Source organism: Scatophagus argus, chromosome 16 (genome assembly GCF_020382885.2).
Source record: "Scatophagus argus isolate fScaArg1 chromosome 16, fScaArg1.pri, whole genome shotgun sequence".
In the NCBI taxonomy this organism is placed as follows: Eukaryota; Metazoa; Chordata; class Actinopteri; family Scatophagidae; genus Scatophagus; species Scatophagus argus.
In genome coordinates this window covers 15,874,771-15,898,734 of record NC_058508.1, presented here as the reverse complement: position 1 = coordinate 15,898,734, position 23,964 = coordinate 15,874,771, and the positions used below count along the sequence as shown (strand labels likewise).

General features: G+C 41.9%; 5 protein-coding genes across 5 annotated transcripts; 2 read left to right on the top strand and 3 right to left on the bottom strand.

Annotated features, from left to right (window-relative positions):
- Positions 1 to 195: 195 nt before the first annotated feature.
- Positions 196 to 3,356, bottom strand: eif3g (eukaryotic translation initiation factor 3, subunit G). The gene is made up of 10 exons (XM_046416579.1): positions 3,227 to 3,356; positions 3,088 to 3,134; positions 2,228 to 2,316; positions 1,830 to 1,889; positions 1,627 to 1,731; positions 1,294 to 1,489; positions 1,045 to 1,155; positions 798 to 934; positions 381 to 487; positions 196 to 306 (listed from the first exon to the last, which is right to left on the bottom strand). The coding sequence occupies exons 1-10, from the start codon at positions 3,247 to 3,249 to the stop codon at positions 291 to 293; spliced, it is 891 nt and encodes a 296-aa protein (XP_046272535.1). The 5' UTR covers positions 3,250 to 3,356; the 3' UTR covers positions 196 to 290.
- Positions 3,357 to 3,459: 103 nt separating this feature from the next.
- p2ry11 (purinergic receptor P2Y11) lies at positions 3,460 to 6,102 on the bottom strand. The gene is made up of 2 exons (XM_046416578.1): positions 5,065 to 6,102; positions 3,460 to 4,920 (listed from the first exon to the last, which is right to left on the bottom strand). Exon 2 carries the CDS (start codon positions 4,867 to 4,869, stop codon positions 3,913 to 3,915), a length of 957 nt encoding a protein of 318 aa, XP_046272534.1. The 5' UTR covers positions 4,870 to 4,920; positions 5,065 to 6,102; the 3' UTR covers positions 3,460 to 3,912.
- A 140-nt stretch (positions 6,103 to 6,242) lies between these two features.
- ppan (peter pan homolog) lies at positions 6,243 to 10,463 on the bottom strand. Its single transcript, XM_046416575.1, has 12 exons — positions 10,236 to 10,463; positions 9,785 to 9,955; positions 9,273 to 9,374; positions 9,139 to 9,189; positions 8,792 to 8,962; positions 8,498 to 8,574; positions 7,954 to 8,061; positions 7,721 to 7,844; positions 7,553 to 7,631; positions 7,229 to 7,358; positions 6,978 to 7,135; positions 6,243 to 6,882 (listed from the first exon to the last, which is right to left on the bottom strand). The coding sequence occupies exons 1-12, from the start codon at positions 10,248 to 10,250 to the stop codon at positions 6,503 to 6,505; spliced, it is 1,566 nt and encodes a 521-aa protein (XP_046272531.1). The 5' UTR covers positions 10,251 to 10,463; the 3' UTR covers positions 6,243 to 6,502.
- A 2,034-nt stretch (positions 10,464 to 12,497) lies between these two features.
- Positions 12,498 to 16,755, top strand: angptl6 (angiopoietin-like 6). Its single transcript, XM_046414985.1, has 7 exons — positions 12,498 to 12,763; positions 13,295 to 13,791; positions 13,892 to 14,029; positions 14,126 to 14,327; positions 15,438 to 15,631; positions 16,155 to 16,425; positions 16,515 to 16,755. Exons 2-7 carry the CDS (start codon positions 13,321 to 13,323, stop codon positions 16,697 to 16,699), a joined length of 1,461 nt encoding a protein of 486 aa, XP_046270941.1. The 5' UTR covers positions 12,498 to 12,763; positions 13,295 to 13,320; the 3' UTR covers positions 16,700 to 16,755.
- Positions 16,756 to 16,971: 216 nt separating this feature from the next.
- On the top strand, positions 16,972 to 23,883 carry LOC124073071 (hemicentin-1-like). The gene is made up of 10 exons (XM_046414978.1): positions 16,972 to 17,219; positions 18,868 to 19,146; positions 20,006 to 20,332; positions 20,707 to 21,009; positions 21,110 to 21,361; positions 21,721 to 22,047; positions 22,146 to 22,382; positions 22,526 to 22,753; positions 22,851 to 23,114; positions 23,256 to 23,883. The coding sequence occupies exons 1-10, from the start codon at positions 17,168 to 17,170 to the stop codon at positions 23,453 to 23,455; spliced, it is 2,469 nt and encodes an 822-aa protein (XP_046270934.1). The 5' UTR covers positions 16,972 to 17,167; the 3' UTR covers positions 23,456 to 23,883.
- Positions 23,884 to 23,964: the final 81 nt, after the last annotated feature.

The window sequence follows — 23,964 nt, the reverse complement described above, 5'->3', positions numbered from 1 at the left end:
AATCGAGATTTGCTTCCTGCATTTACCTCCGTGTATGAAGCTCTCTGCTTTAACCTGCTCTGAGTTGGCACTTAAACCTTTGACTCGACAGGTCCAAGTGCAAACCATTGACCGTACAGTTTCAATAAACAGAACAAGAACTGAAGTACCAGTTCAGATAAAAGTTTCCTGGAAGGAACTCCATGACAAGGAATGTCTGACAACATTGATTTTCTTTATTTGAGTAACAGCCACATTTTACCAAAGTAATAAAATCTGGCGACATCCTCGACCATATTCTGATGGATTCCTCAGTTGTTTGACGGTCTGCAAAGAGAGTTAAATAAGTTTGGGAACAAGAATGAATAACATATTTTAACACTTAAGTGACAATCACTTACTTGGCCCATTCAACATTGAGAATAAGGTGATCATATCCAAATCCTGACACTCCTGCGATGGCTCTGGCCGCATCCTCCCGGCGGTGGAAACTGATGAATGCAAATCCCTACAGGAAACAATGTAGCAGGCGGATGAGACAAGAGGGACGTGCTGTGTTTATGGTCACTGTTAGCCATACTGCGATTCTTAGAAGCACAAGGAAGTCATTAACTCAAAAATGCATTCTTTAATAGATGCAAAAATTAGCTGAGAAAAATGCACAATCTAGACCTTGCTGCACTTGTGAAAGAATTACAGATGCTACCTACAAGGTGAAAACCCTGCTTTAATAATTCCTCTGGTCCTCTGAGGTTTTTTTTTTCAGTGCTTTTAACAATGAATGTGTAAGTATTTTTACTCTTAGAATGAGCACTGACCTTCGACTGCCCAGTGTTCTTGTCCTTGGCCAGGTAGATCCTCGAGATTGAGCCAAATGGTCTGAAAAGCTCCTGCAGGTCTGTCTCACGGGTGTCCTCAGAAAGATTGGTCACACGGATAGTAGCATTGTCATCAGCTGTAGGGTGCGAACACACATGGTTAATACTGAGCGACACTCCTGCGGCTCTGCAGGAACTCAAGCTGAGAACAAGTGTACAACGACCAAGTGCAACGCCAGACACCCACCTCTGCGGTTGGGCTGCATGGACTCCCCTCTTCGCGTGCCTCCATCCCTCAGACTCGGGGGCACATACTTCCCAGTCTTGCTCTGTGCAGGCTGTGCAGGCTCTGGTTCCGCTGGTGAAAGAGAAGAAAAGCAGGCCAGCTGCAGTCATAACTTTAAGCACAGCCAACCACCGAGTCTACGAGTGGATCCCGCAAAACAACATCAACATCAAAATCAAAAAAATGATGTGAATGGAGTGCTGATGGTACCAGAGCCAGCAGGCTTCTCCTTGTCTGCAGTGGAAAGCCCAAGCTGCTCAGCCAGCTCCTTCTGCATGGGGCCCAGAGTGTCCTTGTACGGACAGCGGGTGGTCCAATGGTCGCCTTTGCAAATACGACAAGACACAATCTTCTGTCCTTTCAGTTTGTTCATGGGATCCTCATCCTGGTCTTGGGCGTTCAAGTCCTGCAAGAGTTAAGACACAAGCTAAACTGAGTAGATTGCAAACCAATACCACAGCTAAAGAGCGTTTCCATGCATTATGCTGGCTGAAAACAAAGAGCAGCAGTGCAAAATCCAAAAAGCTCAGAATGGGTGCTCACCTCTTTGCTGGAAATGAAAGTCATGAAGACGTCATCACTGACTGTGGTGGTGGCAACGTTAGGACCTGGTGCATCGAACTCAGAGTTGCCAAATTTCTTCCAGTTCTGAAATGAGAGAACAACATAGTACACAACACCTGAGTTTAACCAAAATCCAGTTCATTTCAAATGCAGCTTTAGCTAAACTCAATTTGAAAGCAGACCTTTCTCCTTGCAACAGCTTTTGAAGCTTTTCTTGTCTCGATTTTGAAGGTCCGCACAATCTGGAGGGCAAAAAGGCAGCAAATGCATAATTAATTTTTAATTCAAAGATATTTTACATTTAACATTTATGCCACTTCTAAACTATTTTGTTATGATACCTAAAAGAAAGTAAATCAGCACAGAAATTTTTTATAGATTGTTCATTTAAATTGAGTCCTGATGTTTGAATTATGATGCTAAGTATTAAATGCCACTGTACCACAATGTTGGACTCATAGGACAGGAAAGTGTACAGTAAAAATTTAACGCAACTTCTGAACCCATGCAATAGCACCCATTTAAATGCATCCATTAATAACACAAAGCAGAAGGGGGGAACAATCTTAATATAACTTACCTTATACTTCTTTCCGTCATCCTCTATTTTATACTCCGTGACAGTTTTTATATTTCCCTTGATGGTTTCCTTGGGGGATGGAAGTGTGCCTGACAAAATAATATTAAGTAAAGTTACATTTAGACAAACAAGCCGGAGGCAAAGAAACGTTTTTTGTCCTTCCCTCCCATTGGAGGCTTTTAGTTGCATTGGCTCCATATATATAAAAACAGGCAACCAAACAGCCATCTAAAAAGGCGACTGATGTCGGCCTTATCGACTAGGAACAGTTTTCATGATAAGTTATAACGGCGATAGTAGAAGCAAGTTGGCCACCATCACTTTACTAATTGAGCAACACCGAATTTCTCATGTCTTGATCACATCTCCAGTTCTTAATTGAATCAATACCCACTTTGCACCCAAATGAAAGCGTATACATTTGTGGGGACAGAAGTATTTCTGTGTCCGACACAATGATTCGTTGCACGGTTAGCAATATATATTGAGTTTAAGCCTGACTAAAGTGAGGAACGTAGCTCGGAAACATGCTAACGCTAAGCTTGCTAACGTTTAGCTTCCTCAACGCTACCAGCGAATGACACTGCCGACGTCACTGTCCACGGGCCACACCATATGTCTACAGTATAACGTTTATTATCGGCAAACTGTCAATTTACGTTTGTTACTCAAAAATATCACTCGAGCCTTTGCGAGACTGTATGCCCAATACATCACAGATGAGGTTATTTTAACTCGAGCATTGTGCCTGACAACCACGTGGAAGTGGAAGCCGCCTAGCCGGCCTCCTGCTCAGGGCACCCATCTAGAAAAGATATGCTACCATTAGCTAACTACGCTAACAACTTTAATAGACATACCTTCATCTCCTTCTTCCTCGACTTGGTCAGCCCAGCTGGGCTTGGAGCTAGAGGGGATAGAGATTCATATGCAATATTAGATCGATAAAAAGACCGACCATACAGGCAGAAGCTTTTAGATGTTTATAACAACACTCACTCGTCGTATTCAATCGACGGCATCTTCTCAGCTAGCTTAGCTCCCGCACAGCAAAGAGCCAAGCAGCGAGAGCGGAGCCGCCACCTGACACACTTCCGGGACCAAAACGTCACATTAAAAGTACCGCGTTTGTTTAACTCTAAGCTTCAAAATAAGAGTCATGTATTCAGTATTTACCAGCTGTTTCAAACAAGTTCCATCCATGGGAGGGTGAAAATAATGTATGATGACATTTGCTATGCTATTTTCACGTTATGCTGTTATGAACATTTCTGACACTGTAAAGCTTCAGTGTTTGACATAGTATGATAGAAAGGTGACATGACAGCACTGCCTGATGGTCGTTGTCCATACTTCAGAATACAAACAGCCTTTTCTTTGTCAATTTCTGAAAAAATAAAACTTGCCACAATTTATTTGTACCCTTTTACCTCAAGTGATATTGAATAACAATTCTCTATGCTTACTTTTGCTCTTGATATGGTGCAGACTGGGTCAGATGGGCAGTTACAGCAACAAAGAAATCTTTATTACAGATCTTTTTCTTTTTTTTTTTAGTTGGTATAATAACAACTGTCAGCAATGACCAAAAATGCTAAATTAGAGCAAGACTTCCTATGTGAAAATCTTGTGTAGAATCACACTTTGCTTCAGTTTTACAACAAGAAATGGTGATGATGGCTTCTTCACAGAAAGGTTGTCGAGGAGCCAGTCTCCTTCCTCGCCTCGCACTTGTTGTCACCGTCTGGGCTCTTCCCACAGCAAGCGACTCTTATACTGTCAAACACAGCCATGTAAAGGACTGGATGGATGCACATGTTCAGAGCTGCCAGTCCCTTGCACACTTGGTATATGTCGTAGACCCAACAGACAGGGTTATTGTTGTGGTTTCTTAGATACAAGTGATAGAGCTGAAAGACGTGGTAAGGAACAAAGGAAAGGGCATATAGCACAAGCACTGATATGACCAGCAGGGCGACCTTGCGTTTCTCCAAGGCGGTTATATTGGCATTTTTCCACACCACCCGAATCACCACACAGTAAGAAGTGAAAGTAATCAGGAAGGGAACAAGACACCCAAACACAGCAAGAAAGAATTTGTAGATAAGGTGAGGACGTTCATCCTCCTTTGTCTTGTCACAGAAGGACACACACTGAGTCTTGTTACTGTGCACACAAACCGAGGCAAATTTCAACACAGGGCAGGAGATGACTCCTACAACGACCCAGATGATGACACTGACGGCCTTGGCATGGGCAGGCTCTACGTGGGATCGGGTGAAGAAGGGCCACGCGAGGGCCACACATCGGTTCACGCTTATCGCCATGATGAAGAAGATGCTCACGTACAGGTTGCAGGTGAAAAGAAACCTCTCGATTTTACACACAGCGTTGCCGAACATCCAGTATTTCCCCCTCGAGTAGTAGACAACCAGCAGAGGCAGGGTCAGGACGTACAGCAGGTCACTGATTGCCAGGTTACATGACAGGACAACCCCGGTGTGCCAGTTCCTTCTCTCTCTGACCACCAGCAGCCACAGCGCAAACAGGTTTCCTGCCAGGGCCACAATGAACTCAATCCCGTACACTGAGGGCAGCAGGGCCATTTGAAACCGCTCGCATTCAGAGAAATTGTGCACCATGTTGATTCCTGCTGAAGGTTATGTCGTTATGGAGCAGCTTTCACACAAAGTCTGTAAAGTGAGGTAAGTTGAGTCATTAAATTCCACCATTTGAATAAAAGTCCAGCTAATTTTGAGACAACTTTAAGTACAATCAGCAAGAGATTTCGTTTAATAATCAGAAAAGCAGTAATGTAAAGGTTAGCCTCCACTTACCGGAAGGCAGATTTGCAAGGCTGAGAGTCTTCTTCAAGTCTGAGAGAGTTTCATGTGTGCTATCTATAAAGACAGTTGTCTGTTATCTATGTATCTGCCATAATGAGCTCAGTGACAAATGAGAAATGAGACAAGGAGGACAAAGATCAACCTGAATGGTACTTCCTCTCACCGCCTGCACACATTTTGCAATTTGAAGAAGCAAAACTCTGATGACACGCTTGCTTTTGCAAAACCAGCAGGCAACAGCTTTAAGTGTGACATCTGTTTTTAACTCACTAAGTGCATCACCATTGAACGTGTTTATGTTTGTCACTTAGAGGCACATGTTTGAGATCATATGAGGACAGAGTGCTGCTGTCACTTCACAGCATGCACAGCAACAGTACAAACTGCTAATGACAAATAAATAAATAAGTTGGTTATCAGAAATATATTACCTTCTCCAGTTTTGGGCTATTTTCTCCATGTGCTTTTCTCAAATAATCACATTGCTAAAGCTTTGAGAAAATGTACTTGTTGGGTGAGTAAAAAAACACAACATTAGGATTAAGACGTAAAGGTTTAGTAAATACCAATCACACATTTTTACTCTCAAAATGGAGCCTATTCGAATTCTAGGTTCAATTTTCTATACGTTTCAGTCCAGATGCAGTACAAGCGACAAACAATTAAAATCTTTGCCAAAATGTTGATGGTCGCTTGATGTGCATCATATTTAAGTGCAACATAGAAAATGCTTAATATGACTGACTTTCTTAACAACTTATTTCCCTAGAAACAATGGCATGCATCACTTTATCACATCTTAGAAGTCTGTATTTATATCTCATTGCTGGAGAGTCAGCTGATTCCAAGGCCTAAACAATAGCAGATGACTTGACACTTAATGTGCAGATATCGACTCGTGTGTGCGTAACACTGTCATGTTTTCACCAATGGAGTAGATGCTTTAGATACATTCTCTAAGTTGTATGAGACTCATGTCAGTGTCTCTCAGATCAAAACTGGGGGACATCACATGCTGCACCCTGTACTGATGACTCCAGATTAATTAGAAAAACATCAGGCTTATCTGTGATCTGTCCCAACAGGAAGGAAAGCTGTCCACTCGAGTCTGTCAAATCTGAAGAAATGTCGCTGCACTAACAAAAACAAACTCAATCACTGAACTGGGAAGATAATTTTTTTTTTAACAATTTATTGAACAAGTAAATAATCAATTTTAAGTCACACAGTGTTAAAATATAGCACTTTTGTTTTCTTTTGTGTCCCACTGCTGATTTTCAGCAACTAACAGTCTCACAAGCAGCCATCACTCCCTCCTGAAGCCTTCATAAGCTCCACTGGCTGAAGCACTGACGGCAAGTGGCTGCCATCTTCTGCTCATAACATAACAACACATTTAATGTCCAAGTCCAGAAAGAAGAGTTAAGGTTCAGCCTGGTCCCTTCCTCTGCTTAAAGCCTTGCTTTGCTCCTTTCTTCTTAAAGCCCTGCTTGGCTTTTTGACCTTTAGATCTGAATGATTTGTCCTTGTCTTTCTTCCCACCAAATGTTTTGTTCCCTTGAAATTTCTTCTTGCCATCAAATTTATTATCCCTATCACCAGCCTTCTTTGCTCTGAATGTCTTTCCTCCAGGCTTTATTTTCTTTCCAAACTGTTTCTCCCCATCTCTGGATTTCTTCCAGCCTTTTCCCATTTTGTCTCTGTGCTGCCGTCCAGCTGGACTGTTTCTCTTTGGTGATTTGACATCTCTGCCTTTTCTCTGAGGTTTACCAGGTGACAGCTTCCTCTTCTTGGCACTAGGAAACATGTCTGCACGACAATAAAAAAGGGTTAGTCTTAGCCAATGACTCAATTCAAAACAAGAAACAAGGGCTAAAGGTTTATAGCAGAGTAGCTCTCTTCACCTTCATCTGGATCCTCTCCTACAGCCTGTCTGTAGTACTCAACCTCATCATCAGATTCAACAGCAGCTGCCTGATCGTTCTGCATGCCAGGATCCTCCACCTCACTGTCTTCTTCAGCTTCAGCATGTTTCCTTTTTATGCCTTCAAGGCTCCTTTTCCTGTGATTAGGGGGGGGAAAAGTGTTTTAAACTTCAGCCAAATGAGAAAACGGATATGGAAGAAGGATCAAATTGTCCACAAGGCCAAGTTACTTGTTCTCCTCTTGTTTCTCTTTCTTCAGAGCAACATTCTGCTCCTGCTTTTTCCGGCGATCCTCTTTTTCTTTTAGCTGGGCCTCCTTCCTGTTCAGGATCTCCTGTATCTCTTCCTCCGTCTTGGAGACTGGCAAACATGACATTTAACAATTTGCCATTGAAGGCCAATTTGTACCATATCTACATTAGAAACCATAATCTTGAGATGTATCAGTAAGCGTTTACTTATTGACAGATATCATGGAATTCAAACCAGTATTTTTCATCATATACACCAGAATGTGTGAAGCAGAAAAGATAAATGAATACGTGTGCACTCACTAATGGAGTGATAAAGGACATTCCCCTCTCCCATGCCCTCCTGTATCTTCATCAGCTGCAGAGTCATGCGAGGACCAATCTGAGGTCAACACAGTGCATTAATTCAGGTGCTACCCAAGCGTCAGCCGCACATTGTTTTCTAAAGTTCTGCTTCCTCCGCACACTCACCTCAGTCAGACGGACAGCACTCTGTTGGGACGCCATGTTGCCTCGGCCGGAGTAGGCCTGTGGCAGTTCAGTTATGTTGTGGTCGCCATCTTGCTCCGCTTCACTCTCTGAAAGGTTCGCCCCCCTGAGAGAGCACAAAATAGCTGATGAGATCCTACAGCTACAGACTGCCTACAAACAAAGCGCCCTTTGACCTCAGGACTAAAAGAATTGTACCTTCACAAGAACCTTACTTCATCAGCAGCTCACTGATGTCCTCGAACTTGCTCATGTTGGGGAATCTCTCCTGCATCAGCTTCTTGACTCCGCGGCTCATGCCCACGGGGACAACCTTCAGGCTGCTGCAGGATGGAGACACAATCACGCCGGATTCAGTTCGACATTTAAATCAACAAATAATAAGTCTGCTTACTGCGCAGAGGCTCATCAGTGCGTTTACTTTGAACATGCATCACTGAACAGTCAAGTCGCAGTCTGTCATCACCTGAGCCCAAACCATCACAGTTTAAGAGACATGCTGACACAGTTTGCTGCACTCACGGCTGTGTTGTCAGAAAAAAAATCTCAAGTTGTTTAACCCAGACACTACACACATCTGATTTTTTTTTGGCTCATCATCCATCTCTGTAATTTGACATTAAAGAGGAACTAGAACCAAGAGCGTGGGTGTGCAGCTATTAAACTGTCTGTTAACTATGTATACACACACACACACACACACTTCTGAACATGAGTAAACAATGACAATCTGAATGTTTCATAAAATATTTTACTTACTAATGTCGGAATTCAATTTCCTGTGACTCTGGGTTGTAATTCAGCAACACACACCGCTTGATATTGTTGAGGTGAACCTGGAAAACAACAAAACCCTTAATTGTTTTTCACAGAACTCACCGTTTAATTCGTGCAGAGCTGAAGGACTCAAGGATTCAGAAATCAGAAAGCGTTTACTTTTTAGAAATCTTCAGAGGCAATCTCAGAAGACTATACTGTCATCATGCCAACAAGGCTTTAAATCCTGAGTCAACCGAAGCGACAAAGTCCAACCGCTCTGCTGGAAACGCATACCTTGTGTACATTAATGGAAGGAAACATGTTTTGAAACATGGTGGCCATGAGTTTGACATGCATGCCATCAGATCCAAAGTTGTTGAGGATGAGGAGTGGATGGTGTGTGAACTGCTGCTCGTGCATCCTGTGCTTCTTCAGAGATGAGACCACGTCTTTGATAAGGGAGTACTGAGGAGAAATAAATACAGTAAAATCCCCATGAAAATGGAAAAAAAACATGGAAAAATTAAAGCAGTTTGGGCACATCAGTGCGTTTACTTTGAAAACATCACAAATGGTCAAATATTAAACTAACATCATCTGAGCCCATTTATCTGCTCTACTGTTTTATTACCCATACGTACCTTGAGCACTCTGAAATGAAGCATGGGTCCTTTGGGAAGTCGAGCAAGTCTCTGAAAGCACAAGAAAAGTGACGGTGGGTGAACGGTGTTTCTGGTTTACCAAAGTGTTTTCTTATGGTGCGATCTGAACTCACCATGTTGATACAGCTGGGAGTCTTGCTGAAGATCATGAAGTGCGTCACTCCCAGTGGTCCTGCGATAGCCACAAAGTCTTTCAGGACATTTTTTTTCCTAATCTGGTGGTGGCGGGAGGAGGGGGGAGCACAGTTTGGAGACACACGTTTAACATTTCAATCAATAAATTAAAAGGAATCGGGATATTCTGTGGCGGCTCATCAGTGCGTTTACTTTGAACATAAATCACTGAAAAGTCAAGTCACAATCTGTCATCATCTGAGCCCATCATCTGAACATACTGAAACTGTCTGAAGGACAAAGTTTCTTTCATGTTAAAATATCTAAGGCATTTTAAAGTTAAAATAAAGCCAATGCATCTCCATCCGTGAAGCTCTTAAAGTAAAGGTGGTCAAAAATCCCCTTCTCCTTAAATTAATCAACATGGCGTCGTTCAGCAGTTACTTGGCAGTATCTACAGTGATATCTATGCTGGAGACGTCTACTCTTGCTTTTCGTTTTGCAGACGGACCTTCAGAGACTCTGCAGTGTACGGCTCCATGACTCTCCGCACGTCCAGGATGAGCTGACCCACGTTTTTTCCAACCTGACCCCGGTGAAACACGAAGGAGTGGGGAACAGATCCATAAGCCTCTTCGGCCACATGGTTGGCTGTTGTTCGGGATTTTTTCTGGTTCTTGGTCTGAAACACGAAATCCACATATTAATTATAGTAAGTGTTAAAGTCACATTTGACAGACCCCTGCGCCGAATTACGACCACGGCACGCAGCTAACGTTACAGGATCTTACCACGTAACACAACCAGCTCTACTACCATCAACACACAGTCACCATCAGCTGCAGATAAACTATAGACTCCTCATTCAGTGTAGGTCACACTGAGATTAAAAAGCCTCTGTTAAGATCTCATCAGGCTAACTCTCGCCTGAGGCTAACCTGTTAGCACAGGCCGTTACTTACCTTTGATTTCCCCATTACTCAGCGAGCTGTAGAGGAGGTGGCTTTAGTTAACAAAGTATTATTAGTTGTTGCTACACTAGATTTACACAGTCAGTAAAAAAAATCCGCTCATTATGGGCGTAAAATTGAATCTACAACAGTTTAAGCAATTCATCTACGAAGTCAACACGACGCCTTCCACATGGCTCTACAACAGTGTCTCACACTATAATGTATCCGTGTTGTTCACATGTCCGGAAAATAGTTCCTACCAACACCGTTCCAGTTGCACAAGACCTGAATATCCATCCATTTTCTATACCGCTTATCCGTCAGGTTCGCAGCTGCTTGGAGCCTATGCCAGCTGACCAGTATAATGTACAGTAGATTCTTATAATTTGCATATTTACAGAGTCAAATGTTAACTTTATATAGGCAGACTCACAGGAAGAGTGACGATTGTTTATCACTTTGATTTTTAACGTTTGTTCCCCGAGCTGAGATAAAACCCGCTCTGTTTAAAGCACAGGCGTTTTATTGATATCTATTAAAAATGCCTTTTAACTCATTTTACCATTCTTCTGCACATGAAGAATTTTTTTCATCATTGATCCTGCTGTTCACTCAAAACCAACAATAATAAACGTAGAAGCCTACTTGTTGACTGCATCAATATCTGTTTGTGGCAAATATTTCTGCCATTAAAATGGACGAATTAATCAAACTAGAATTTAAAAACATTCTATTAGCAAAACTGTCATCCCATAGTTAAGCAACTCTTGTGAACTTTTGTTCGATTCGATTCATATATTTTATTGCGTACCCACTAAAAATCACCGCTAAATCTTCTCATACTTTTATTTTGAAAGTGAGTAACCCCACTCCAAGCAGTGTTTTATTACCTTTAACACATTGTACACATTATAACTTGATAACCATTCAAGGCGATTACTTCAGTGTGGCCGTGTATATTTGAAATGCATTTTCATTTTTTTCTGTTTGTTGCCACTAGAGGGCAGCAAACACACCTGGTTTACGCTTCAATACATGTTCATCTCAAGACACCATCGAGAAATGGATCGCTGCTAATATCTCCAAATAGGCCAAGATCAAATATCTTCAGAGAATAATAACAACAACCAGCGAACAGCCATAATCTATCATCACATGGGGAACATTTCCATAAGGCTGCATCCGGTGACAGTCCCCCATTGTTAGTCGATAAAATTCTTTACCGAGGTAACTAGTTTATTTATTTACGTTTTTCATTGATTCATTCATTCATCAAGACATGTAATAACAAGGACCAGTCAATAAGAGGGAGAAGGAGTTGTCAAACTCCAAGTGTGGCAATAGGGAGAAAGCGCTTGTTTCATTACAAAGGGCAGGAGGAAACACTGTCGGTTGCTGTGAAACCACAAATGTTTCACAACTGTAGCCATGGTCTGTACACTTCCTGTAAGATCTGCAGTTCTGTCGGTATTGATGTCCAAGTGCCTCAATTAATGAACCAGAATCACCCTGTGGCATTAACGGGTCAACTGTTGAAGAAATGTGTTGATGCTGACGTTTGTATTTTTAAAATTCTGCGGATGTAAACACTACTGGCCACAGATTATGGTGTAACTACGGATGAAATAATGTTTTATCTCATTGCAGGATCTGATCACACCCCAAACTTGATGTTCTTTGGTATGAGATTGGGTGTGACAGCAACATTTTACATCACATATATTTAGTTGAGTTCAGCATCTCTACATCAGCACATCAAGCTGACTTGTCCAATCCTTCAGTAAAGATCAAAGTGAGGCAAAACTTTACTGAGCTTTATCCCCTATTTTAACATGTTGGCTGCACACCAGAGGACGGAGGCCATGAATCAAACTAAAGATGTTTCAGTGAGACAGTTCACTGAGGTAAAAGTATGAACCTCACATGAAACAATTAACTGATTTGTTGGACAGCAGAACTTTATTCTGCAACTATTTTGATAATCTAAACTAATTAAACTATGGCATTTTGTCAGTGTTTTATGACATTTTTGAGACAAAACTAACCACTGCATCAATATAATAATCAACATGTTGATCGATAATAAAAGTAATGATTAGGTGCAGCCCTGGTCTAAATCTTTGCATTTGAAGACCGCTCTAATGCAGCTCCTCAGGGGACAGAGCCCGTGGCAGGACAGCAAGTTGATTGCAGAGGGAGGAGACGTCCCAGGATTCCTGCACTCAGCACCCAGTTGAACAACAAGAGCTGGGAGGCGGTGTCATTTGGATAGTTTGTAATTACTTCTTCTCCTTCTTCACAGATCCTGAGGCAGAACCTCAGAAGAAGAAGAGGTGGTCTGTCTGCTGAGAAAAGTTTGGTCTCTTCTTGATTCTGACCCAGATCCCTCAGCCTTCACCTTCACTCCATCGACTTTGGAAGAAGTCGCTCATTTATGTGACCTTCTGATCTGAACATGTGATTTTTAAAATGTTTTAGTTTTTGTTTTACACACCGGAGCAGAACAAAGACATCATTGACGCTTTTCAGCTGCTACGGTAAGTTCTGAGCTGTGAATGGTCTGTGTGAATGGTGAACTGAAATGCACTTGTATTGGCCATAGTATCCAATATTGCACCACTGGTTTAATACAGACACATTGTTAACCAGGTTGTTTAATTAAAAAAAAAGAAAAAGTATTAGGTTGAAGTGTAGACACATGTTGATGTCAGATGTCAGTACTGACCTATGTGGATTCATGTGTTTATGATGTTGACCGTGGTTGTTGTGGTTGTTGTGGTTGGATGTGGAGCTAACTCTTCTGTTGACCGTGAGATGGAGGTGTGTTGATTCTGGCTGGTTGATGTTGACTGTTGTCTCTTCAGTGTTGACCTGCTAATAAATTCCAGCCAGGGAGAAAAGTGTGCACTTTAGGTTTGCAAAGAAACATGTGGCGATGGGTCAAGACCCACAAAAATAGTCTCACTGAGTCTGTTCTCGTATCAAAGTGTCAAACACGTTTCTTAATGATTAAGTTATATATATATATGCTGTAGTAATTCAAATCTCATCCTCTCCTCTGCTACCAGGGTGCTCTCAGAAATTTAACAGATTCATGGAGAAGACAGTGACATTAGGTCTGACTCTTTTCTTAACACTCTGTGTGGACATACCAGAAGCTAGAGGACGGAAGGAGGGGACCCATGGCGAGAACACTCACAGACATTCATCACGATCTTCAGATTCTAAAGGAGGACGTTGCTCCTACACCTTCATTGTTCCCCAGCAAAAACTGACAGGTGCACTGTGTTTGAACACACAGTCTGCTACTGCCAACCACTCGGAGGTGGCAGCGCTGCGGGCGGAGCTCATACGGCAGCAGGAACAGCTGGAGAAGCTCCGGGGCCAGCTGGAGAAGGAGGGGTCCCTTGCCATGGAGGTACGAGCCCTTCGCAAAGAGAGTAACAGCATGAATTCTCGCATTGCCCAGCTCTATGCCCAGCTGCTACATGAAGTCATACACAAGAAAGACCAGGCTTTGGAGCAACGAAGGGTGGAGAACCTCCTACTGAATGCTACAGCGCAGGTGAGCAGAGAACTGCAGTTCTTGCTGATTCATGCAGCAAAGGTTCTGATCATTATCAAACCCATCCTTATGTCTTGCTGTGGGTGGTGGAACATTGCAGGCATTGCAGGTCTCCAGTAACTACAGGGAACTGGAGAAGAAATATGGAGCCCTCACCTCCATCATGAGTTCCCAGAACCAGTTTATTGCTCGTTTGGAGAAACAGTGCCGCTGCAGGGACTCCACCCAGTCCTCTCCGGTATGGAACAAACTATTGTCTATGTGTTGCAAATTCATCTAGGGATTTTACACAGGAAGTGAGAATGAACTGTGGTTTCTGTTTTGGTTTTCACAGGTGACGACGGAGCCACCAAAAAGCCTAACTAACATGCATCCTAATTACAGCTCTGAGGTCAACGAAATGACCAATGATGTTCAAAGAGACCAAAGTGCTCCTCCACCACAACAGGAAAAAACAGCCCATTCTCTCACCACCACTACCGCCAACACTCCTACAGACCCTCCTTTCATTAGTTTCCCTGTAACAAAGACTCCAGGTACATTAATTTAAAGCAGAAATACTCAATTAGATTTGAACCTGTGAGTATAAGCATATCAGTCTTGTGTTGGAGTTATTTAGCTGGCTAGATAAGGGGAGGCTGAAGGAGTCAGTGACCTGCTGGTAGGAGCCCTGTTTCTCTGGGAATGCCTAAACAAGGTCAATAGCAGCCAGCAGCGTTTATCAGAACAGGGAGAGGATTTTATAATGCAGACACACTTGTAAGCACACATATGACAAACAGCATTTGTTGGAGCCTCAAATGACACTGCTGCTGTGTACGTGCACAACTGGAATGTTTGAAATGAAAATGGGGTTATTTGTATAGTTTCAACATGTCAGCAAACTGAAGTGGTTCCACCACTTCAGTGACTCACCGCTTTGTAAAGGGCCTGATGAAAGACTTAGCATTGCCACATCTCGTTTGTGTGAGTAAGTGCATGGACTACAAACGCTTGTCAGAGAAGACCATTAGGCATGATCACTATGTACAGGAGATTTTCCTCCATGCATGCATTTACTTTGTGCAGACTCTTACATTTATCTCACTGCTTTGACATGAGACACTGAACATGTGTTGGGGAAACATTCTTCAGCTCTGAAAAGATAAGCTGGAGTTGTCATGTGTCTGTGATCTTCCTGACAGTAAACTAAACAGAATTCCAAGACCCTCGTCAAAGAGCCGGTCTGTGGTGTTTACAGGCATGAAATGACCCCCACATGGTGGTGGGAGTGCAGATTGCAACCAAATGAACACCGAGTTAAAGTTGACACAAAATAAATCCCCTGAAGCTAATAGCTCTATTTCATGTTTATTTTGAAAAAATGAAAAATTACAGGTTGGTAAGATCCACTCTGTCTTGACTGGACTCATTTAGAAAACTCTCTTGCTCCCCAAACTAATTACCACTTTCTGAGTGCTGTTGTCCATGGCGTCATCATTAGCAATGAAGTAGCACATCAAAAACTGAAGCACTGAAACACTTTGCATTTCAGTATAACATCTTAATGCTTTGTAGTACAGAATTTCAAAATGTCACAACATATATATGTGCATATTGTTTTTCTTTCTGACGTCTGCTACACTCTCGCTTTTCTCTCACCTCAGGGCCGTGGCGGGACTGTCAGCATGTGCTGGAGTCAGGTGAGACCACCAGTGGGATCTACCTGCTCCGCCCACAGAGTGCCAACCGCCTCCTACAGGCCTGGTGTGATCAGAGTCGGGCTCAGGGAGGGTGGACTGTCATCCAGAGGAGACAGGATGGGTCGGTCAACTTCTTCAGGACTTGGGAGCAGTACAAGGTGATTCAACACACCTGCCGAGTCTGTAAAACTGGGGTTAACAAGGCTAAGAGTCCACAGCCACGCCAGTTGAGCTTTAAGCTACATGCTAATGACTTTATGCTGTCGTTCTCACAATGCCAGTCCTAATACGCTGATATTTAGCAAATATAATTCTAACCATGTTTACCATCTCAGTTTAGCATGTTAGCATGCTAACGTTTGATAATTAGCAAAATTACCAAAACACAGTGCAGCTGATGGGAATGTCTTAAGTTTTGTAGGTATTGCCTTGGAAATTTCGAACTGATGATGGTGCTGGAAAAGTCAAAGGACATGTTTACCAAAGTTTCCTATCATCATTAATAAAATTACCAAAATTTAATGCCAAACCAATTTAGTTGGATGGACCAACAGAGTGACATTGCTAATTCTAGAGACGTGCTGCTAACTGGGCTAAAAAAAATACAATAAATCATCAAAAAGAAACAATGCAAAATCACAGATTTTCTTCAGATTATTCTTGTGTGTTGGTGTATTTCAGCAAGGCTTTGGAAACCTAGATGGGGAGTACTGGCTCGGCCTGGAACACCTCTACTGGATGACTAAACAGACCCAGTATAAGCTCCGGGTGGCTCTTGAGGACTGGCAGGGACGGCAGGTGTTTGCAGAGTATGACAGTTTCTACCTGGAGCCAGAAAGCGACTGGTACAGACTACGTTTGGGGCAATACCATGGCAATGCAGGGGACTCCCTTTCATGGCACAACAACAAGGCCTTCACCACTCTGGATCGAGACAAGGACAGCTACACAGGTCTGCACTCCCTCGATCCTGTTTGTCAGCCCTGTGTTGGCAGTTAGACCTTTTCAGTTAATCAGCCTGTTCTTCTGTCGTGTCACCAGGTAACTGTGCTCATTACCAGAAAGGAGGCTGGTGGTACCACATGTGTGCCCACTCTAATCTGAACGGCGTGTGGTATCGAGGTGGACACTATCGCAGCCGCTACCAGGATGGGGTCTACTGGACAGAGTTCCATGGAGGGTCTTATTCCCTTAAACGAGTTTCCATGATGATCAAACCTATATAACGTAGTTTCATTATGGACATGTGAGAAAACAATGCTGATATGTCTGTCAGCTGTGTTGCAACTTCCTGACAAAATTTGATGTTTTCCAAGTTGCAATGTACTTTTCAATAAATTTATACCACATTAGCTCCTGAATGACAGTTTTTTTTAAAAAAAATACTTTAGAAAAGATACATTGATTGATTGCACAAAGTATGGGAGGGTACTGGAATAACTGACAGAACTGTGGTTGTGGTGTCATGCTTCCGTTTTCTCTGCAGTTTCCTGTTCACCAGGGCGTTGAACCTGCTTTCATTTGTTGTCCTCAAGCTTGTGTAACTATCAGCAGCACACCATCATCATCATCAGGGTCGGCTCTGAGCCAGGATTCGTTTTATTCATGTACTGAAGCTGGACTTTTGTGGGACAATCCTGAAACGCACCTCACCTTCCTCCATTCATCTCCTTCCTTCCGCGTGCTGATCTAACATGCGGCATCTCAAGATGTTTGGCGCTCTCATGCTCATGCTTTTACTGTGTGGTGAGTGTTAATGATAATCCGCTACAGCTCAGTGTGAGTCTTACTGTTAAACATTAATTTATGTTGTAGTGTTGGAGTTTTCTTGCTTTCAAAGTTCAGTTTTGGTATCTCTACCTCAGTAGCAAAATGTATGTTCAATTATTATATTTTAAGCAATAATTAATCTCCTTTTGGTGATGTGTGGTTTGCCGTTGTAAAAGAGATGGAAACAAGACAGAGTAATTTTGATATATGTATATATTTCTAACAGAATAAACTGAAACATAAACAAGTTTGATATGTATGGAAAACTTTGAGGGGCGGCACGGTGGTGCAGTGGTTAGCACTGTCGCCTCATAGCAAGAGGGTTCCAGGTTTGAATCTCGGTCTGGGCCCTTCTATGTGGAGTTTGCATGTTCTCCCTGTGCCTGCGTGGGTTTTCTCCGGGTACTTCGGCTTCCTCCCACAATACCAAAACAACATGCACATTAGGTTAATTGGCTACTCTAAATTGCCCCTAGGTGTGAGTGTGAGAGTGTGTGGTTGTCTGTCTTTGTGTGTTGGCCCTGCGATTGACTGGCGACCAGTCCAGGGTGTAGTCAGCTGGGATAGGCTCCAGCTCCCCGCGACCCTGACGGATAAGCAGTATAGAAAATGGATGGATGGATGGAAAACTCTGAGCGTTTAAGTGGGAGTGGTAGGTGCTACAAGTCTGGTAAAAATTTCTGCTATCTGTGGCGGTTGACGCGGGTAAACTGCAGTAATTGCACAGGGTGTGTTTGCGGGTGTAGTGAATGAGGGACATAATTTTAAGTATTTAATTTTGATTTATCAGATCAGCTATGGTCCTAGAACATCACAGATGGTTTACAGACAGTTTATCACTGTTGGCGAGAAAATGTCTGTACTACAGTGTTGAAGAAATTATGCTGGACCTGGACGTCTTACGCTGAAAGATTTCTTGAACTGGAGCGCTCAAGGAGAATCAGGAGTCATCAGTACAGGGTGCTGGGTGTGATGTCCCCCAGTTCTGACCTGAGAGACACTGACACGAGTCTTTCTTACAACTTAGAGAACGCTCAAGGTAGTTACATCCATTCTTGGCAAAAACCCCAGAATAGATGATAAGGAAGGGACTGAGGTGAAATAACCAAAACAGGACAGCCTGATGCACATAGTCAAGACTCGCCCAGTGAGCATCTAATCATCTGCCACTGTCGAGGCCTTGGTGTCAGCTGGCTCCCCAGCGCCCTCTGGGAAAGACACCTGGGTGTCTGCCATTAAGATTCTGGAACAACAGCGATGACTAAGCTCAACCGCTAACCTAAAATAGAATGAGAGAGAAGTAAAAGAATTCTCTTACAATCACTGGTGTGTGTAAGCTACTTGAACTGAATTTCTACATATGACAGGTGCTGTATAGCTTTTAAAATCTTAAAACGAGATGTCTACCACATGACATTACTAATCTTTATCACATTTTTTAACCTTTCCCACTGTAGAGGAGAATCGTATTTAATTTTTTATGTTTAAAAGCTTATTTTGAAATGGAGCATGTGTGTTGCACTGTAAGCAGTATGCAGTAACAAACTGACCAGGGTGCAGTAAATTCTTTTTAAAAACTCTAATAAAACTCTGTTAATATGTTGTGTTTTTATTTAATCTACAGATGCAGACAGTACATGCACCACTGATAGCAACACTCTCATCCTGGATCCTCCTGAGGTTATAGGAAAATATAATGAGTCAGTCCCAGTAAACTGCTCAGGCACAGATCCATATCATGATGGGATGTACTGGAAAGTTGGAAACACAACATATGAAATGCGAGATGAAATAAAATTTTTCTTGAAGTCAATATCACTTTCAAACTGGGATCAAACGGCTCAGTGCGGTTTAAGGCTGGAGGGAGATATTGAGTGCAAGGACCTGAAAATCACTATATACAGTAAGTGTAATTTCACATTATTATAATGTAATGGGGGAAAAAACATTAAAACAAGAGACTCTCTATAAAAACAAAACCCTATCCTGGTAGCAAGCAAACATGTAATTTTTTTTTATAGTATGTTGTACCGAAAGGAAATATGGAGGATATGATGGTGTAAAATAGCTTGGAATAGAACAAATCCAAATGTTGGCATTTTTATGTGGAAATGAAATGGGCTCAGGTATAAAAAAACATTAAACAAACAAAAAACAACAAGCTTTTTAATTTACAAACATTTATGTGTGCATATTTACAGTAGTGGAAGAGGTACTCAGATCTTTCGCTTATGTAAAAGTAGCCACAGCACGACACTATTACGAGTAAAAGTCCTGTATTTAAAAACTTACTTAAATAAAAATGCTAAAGTATTATCATCAAAACATACTTAAATGAACAAAAGCACTCATTATGCAGAATGGCAGATATCAGAATAATATATATATTATTGCATTCTAATGCATCAATGTAGACACTGGAAATGTGGTAGTAATTTTGATTACTTTATATATTTCTGGGTAGCCTGATTTATAATAATGCTTCAGTTTATTAGCTGATTGTTTTTTTAACCTCAATTAACTGAATCTGCAGAGTAACCACCAAATTACAATATTTGCTTTCAAAATGCAATAGAGTAGGAGTATAAAGTAGCATGAAATCAAAAATATTAAAGGAATATAAGTAAGTGAGTGAGTAAAGTATTAGAGTAAATGTACTTGTGTTCCCTCACTGAATATTTCTGGTCAAGTTGTGGTTACAATGTTAGGAATATCGACACAATCCTTTTTCTGCTAATTATTTCCCCCTGCTTCATTCACAGAGACTCCAGACACTGTGTCAGTCTCGACCCGGGATGATGGTCAGATGGTGGAGGGCAGAGATTACTCGCTTATTTGTGATGTTGTCAATGTGGCTCCTGTGCAGAATCTCACAGTGAAGTGGTACCACGGCAATGAAACGGTGTACACCGAAATGTTTGGTGGCACCAGTGTGACCCCAGTCAATGTATCCTCCACCTGGAACATCACCGCTCAGAGAGATTACAACGGAGAACTTTTCAGATGCGAGGCTGAGCTGCATCTTGGACCAAACGGACCGGAGCTCATCCCTACTGTGTCCTCGCCAGATTACACTGCTGTTGTTTTCTGTGAGTTTTCTACTTAGCTATTTATTATTGTGTTTACTCGCTAAACAGACCCCAGAACAGGTCTGAACAGCAGAACTTCTGTTGACATCATAATCGAATGTGAGTGATTGAGGCATGCTTGATAATATATTTAATTAGAATATAGATCTTTTTCTATGATTTATGGTTTAGAGCATGACTTGAACGAAGCACCATATTTATTTTTTAAAATCTGCATTTTCCAAAGAAGACCAGGTGTACTTTATCTCTCAGCTGTTATGCCTACATGTATAATCTGTCAGTGCTAATTGGCATGTATTAACAATCTTAGTTACCAGAGTGCAATTAAATCTACCTTTAAAGTCCAATAAAAAAAATTACATTTGTCTGTTCAGACGCTCCTGAGCTGAAGATGGATACAGAAGACGTCCAAGTGCATGAGGGTACTGATGTCAGCCTGACCTGTGAAGCTGAGGGTAACCCTCCTCCCACCTTCATTTGGACCTGTCAGGGACTGAATGTGTCGGAGAGGACAAATAATCTCAGCATTAGTCAAATATCAACCAGCACAACCTGCAACTGCACAGCTGTCAATCATTATGGAAGCACAACTAAGCTAATCCATGTTCATGTGACTCAAACTGTCCAGTCAGCAATCCTTATAGCCATGGCCATCCCTGAGGAATCAAAACAAGAAGGTAATGTATACACCCTTGTACCCTTCTCATTAGTTTACATGAATATCTGTCTTGCACCAAAATGAAGCTCTGACTGAATATGCTTTCTTCTGAATGACAGATTGCTCCTTAAAACTGACGCCTGCTGTAGCCGTCGTGAGATATGGCGATCCGGTTTCAATTAACTGCAGCACATCAGACACAGATGTTTCAGGAATGGGCTGGGAGACTCCAGTCAATGGCATAGGCTTTACGCCCACTACTTCTCTCACCTGGACGGTTCCAAAGCTGGAAATGTGGGATATCAAACCTCTTTGCTTTGTAACTCTGAAAAAGAAACAGTGCAAATTAACACCAAACATCACTCTTTATAGTGAGTAAAAGTCTACAGAGTCTATTGCCTTCATGTCAGAGGTATTATCCTACAAAATGTTTGCTTTAAGGAAGCAAAGAAAAGATATCCACTGCATACTGTAACTCTTTAAAGCACATTTACAGTGCCACAACAAAAACGATGTAAATATTGGAGATATGATGGTGCAAAATAGCCTGAAATAGTGAAGACTCAAATGTTGGCATGTGGAAATAAAATGGACTCCAGTATAAAACAACAACATGCTTATTAATTCTAATACATTTGTGTATGTATTTCTGGTCAAGTTGTGGTTACAATGTTAGGAATGTCGACACAATCCTTTTTCTGCTAATTATTTCCCCCTGCTTCATTCACAGAGACTCCAGACACTGTGTCAGTCTCGACCCGGGATGATGGTCAGATGGTGGAGGGCAGAGATTACTCGTTTATTTGTGATGTTGTCAATGTGGCTCCTGTGCAGAATCTCACAGTGAAGTGGTACCGCGGCAATGAAACGGTGCACATCCAAATGTTTGGTGGCACCAGTGTGACCCCAGTCAGTGTATCCTCCACCTGGAACATCACCGCTCAGAGAGATTACAACGGAGAACTTTTCAGATGCGAGGCTGAGCTGCATCTTGGACCAAACGGACCGGAGCTCATCCCTACTGTGTCCTCGCCAGATTACACTGCTGTTGTTCTCTGTGAGTTTTCTACTTAGCTATTTATTATTGTGTTTACTCGCTAAACAGACCCCACTAATATGAATTTCTGATGGATTTTTGTTGATGTTTAATTGCAGATAAGCCACTGATGAAAGCTTGTAAAATCCATTATGTTTACGTGGAGCACGAGTTCAGTATGGACATGTTGCCCTGTGAAGCTGATGGGAACCCTCCACCCACTGTTCAGTGGTACTATAAAGGAGAAGCGATCAATGCATCTAAGCCTCTCACCAGGACTCAGTCAGGAACCTACACAGCTAAAGTTGTAAATGCACTTGGCAACAGCAGCACTTCTGTTGACATCACAATCGAAAGTGAGTGCATGTTCATCCTATTATAATATCAATAAACATGTCATTGTTGATGTTTTCCACAGGCACTGTGCCAAAGTGCTGATGATTTTGTATTTCTTTATCCATTGATTTATTCTGAAATGCACTTTGCACAATCTTCACAGGTAGCCCTTCATTTACCTGCAGCAATCGCTATAACGTTCGAAAGGACGATAACCTCCAAAGTTTGTGTGAACCAGAGGCACTGCCTAAACCTGACACAACGTGGTTTAAAGATGGAGAAAAGGTGGCAACCTCGCATCGCTTCGGAAAGTATGATAGTGGAACATATTTACTGAGCGCAACCAACAAACATGGAGCAGCCAATCACACGCTGTATCTTAATGTTTTGTGTAAGTTTTATTGTTTGGAATTACAAAATGAATCTTTGCATGTTGTTTTGTACACTGGGATTATAAATACATAAAATACATAAATTCTTCCCCACAGATGCCCCCACGATGAACGAGAGTGATTCCGTTTTTGAGATGGCCCCGGGTGGAAATGTGACTTTTAGTTGCCGTGCTGATGGGAACCCTGACCCTGTAATCTACTGGAACAATGTCTCTGCACAGAACGTGATGGTGGCCAGTAGGGGGCGCCAGATAGACATCAGCGTCATGGGAGCCACGTCTACCAATGCTGGTGTTTACATCTGCGTTGCCACGAATGAAGTTGGGAGTGTGACAAGATCTGTCACACTGAAGATCAGAGGTATCATTATTGACTATGTGCAAAACTGAAATGTAAACACTCATGTCATGTTGCTACACATAAATTGGAAAAAAAAACAAACATTTATGACATCTGAAAATGAAAAGTACGCTTCAAATTGACGTTTTGTATGTATTGCAGGTAAAACCAGTGAAATCTCCTTACTTTGGCTGATAGCTGTGATGCTGTTCATCGTCCTCGTCGTCATCATCATTTTGTGCTACAAACGCTCGAAAAAACATGGACAATATAGTTTTATTTCTGACAAAGCCAAGGATGATTCAGATCGACCCATCCCTATGAATACTATGTCTAATGGGGTGCAAGCTGGGACGTACTGAACAGGTAAATCAAATTAAATCTGGAGACTGAAAGTAATAATAATAATAATAACAACAACAACAACAACAACAATAATAATAATAATAATAATAATAATAATGATGATGATGATGATCTCATGTGACATTTGGCTCGCATGGCAAGAATGACCTGTAAATGCTGTACTATAGCCTATTTGTATTTTCATTTTAACTTTCTTTGACCTGGTACAAGTCTCCAGTGAGGACACCCGGGTTTTTTGTTTGTTTTTTTTTGTATTTTTTGTATTTTTTTGTATTTAGAACATTGTTACGAAGCAGGTGTATTTTAACATGGATTTGTATTTGTAGGCTTTAAAGTGTAACTCAGCCTTTATCTATAAAGGCATACCTTGACTCTAGGCAGTTTTTCCTCGCCACTGTCGCCAAGTGCTTGCTCAAGGGGGAATGTTGGGCTCTCTCTATTTTACAATTTAATTAAAGAGTTTGGTCTAGACCTGCTCAAATTGGAAAGTGTCATGAGATAACTT

Excerpts from the sequence above, each read along its gene's own strand:
- eif3g (XM_046416579.1), bottom strand. The coding sequence starts at position 3,249 with ATGCCGTCGATTGAATACGACGA. Across the intron at positions 3,135-3,226 it reads CCGTCGATTGAATACGACGA|CTCCAAGCCCAGCTGGGCTG; the intron begins GTGAGTGTTGTT and ends TATCCCCTCTAG. Across the intron at positions 1,156-1,293 it reads GGAGAAGCCTGCTGGCTCTG|CGGAACCAGAGCCTGCACAG; the intron begins GTACCATCAGCA and ends CTCTTTCACCAG.
- LOC124073071 (XM_046414978.1), top strand. The coding sequence starts at position 17,168 with ATGCGGCATCTCAAGATGTTTGGCGCTCTCATGCTCATGCTTTTACTG. Across the intron at positions 22,383-22,525 it reads TGTTGACATCACAATCGAAA|GTAGCCCTTCATTTACCTGC; the intron begins GTGAGTGCATGT and ends CAATCTTCACAG. Across the intron at positions 23,115-23,255 it reads TGTCACACTGAAGATCAGAG|GTAAAACCAGTGAAATCTCC; the intron begins GTATCATTATTG and ends TATGTATTGCAG.
- angptl6 (XM_046414985.1), top strand. The coding sequence starts at position 13,321 with ATGGAGAAGACAGTGACATTAGGTCTGACTCTTTTCTTAACACTCTGT. Across the intron at positions 13,792-13,891 it reads TACTGAATGCTACAGCGCAG|GCATTGCAGGTCTCCAGTAA; the intron begins GTGAGCAGAGAA and ends GGAACATTGCAG. Across the intron at positions 15,632-16,154 it reads GGACTTGGGAGCAGTACAAG|CAAGGCTTTGGAAACCTAGA; the intron begins GTGATTCAACAC and ends GGTGTATTTCAG.
- ppan (XM_046416575.1), bottom strand. Across the intron at positions 8,963-9,138 it reads TTCATTTCAGAGTGCTCAAG|TACTCCCTTATCAAAGACGT; the intron begins GTACGTATGGGT and ends ATTTCTCCTCAG. Across the intron at positions 7,845-7,953 it reads ATCAGTGAGCTGCTGATGAA|GGGGGCGAACCTTTCAGAGA; the intron begins GTAAGGTTCTTG and ends GTGCTCTCTCAG.
- p2ry11 (XM_046416578.1), bottom strand. The coding sequence starts at position 4,869 with ATGGTGCACAATTTCTCTGAATGCGAGCGGTTTCAAATGGCCCTGCTG.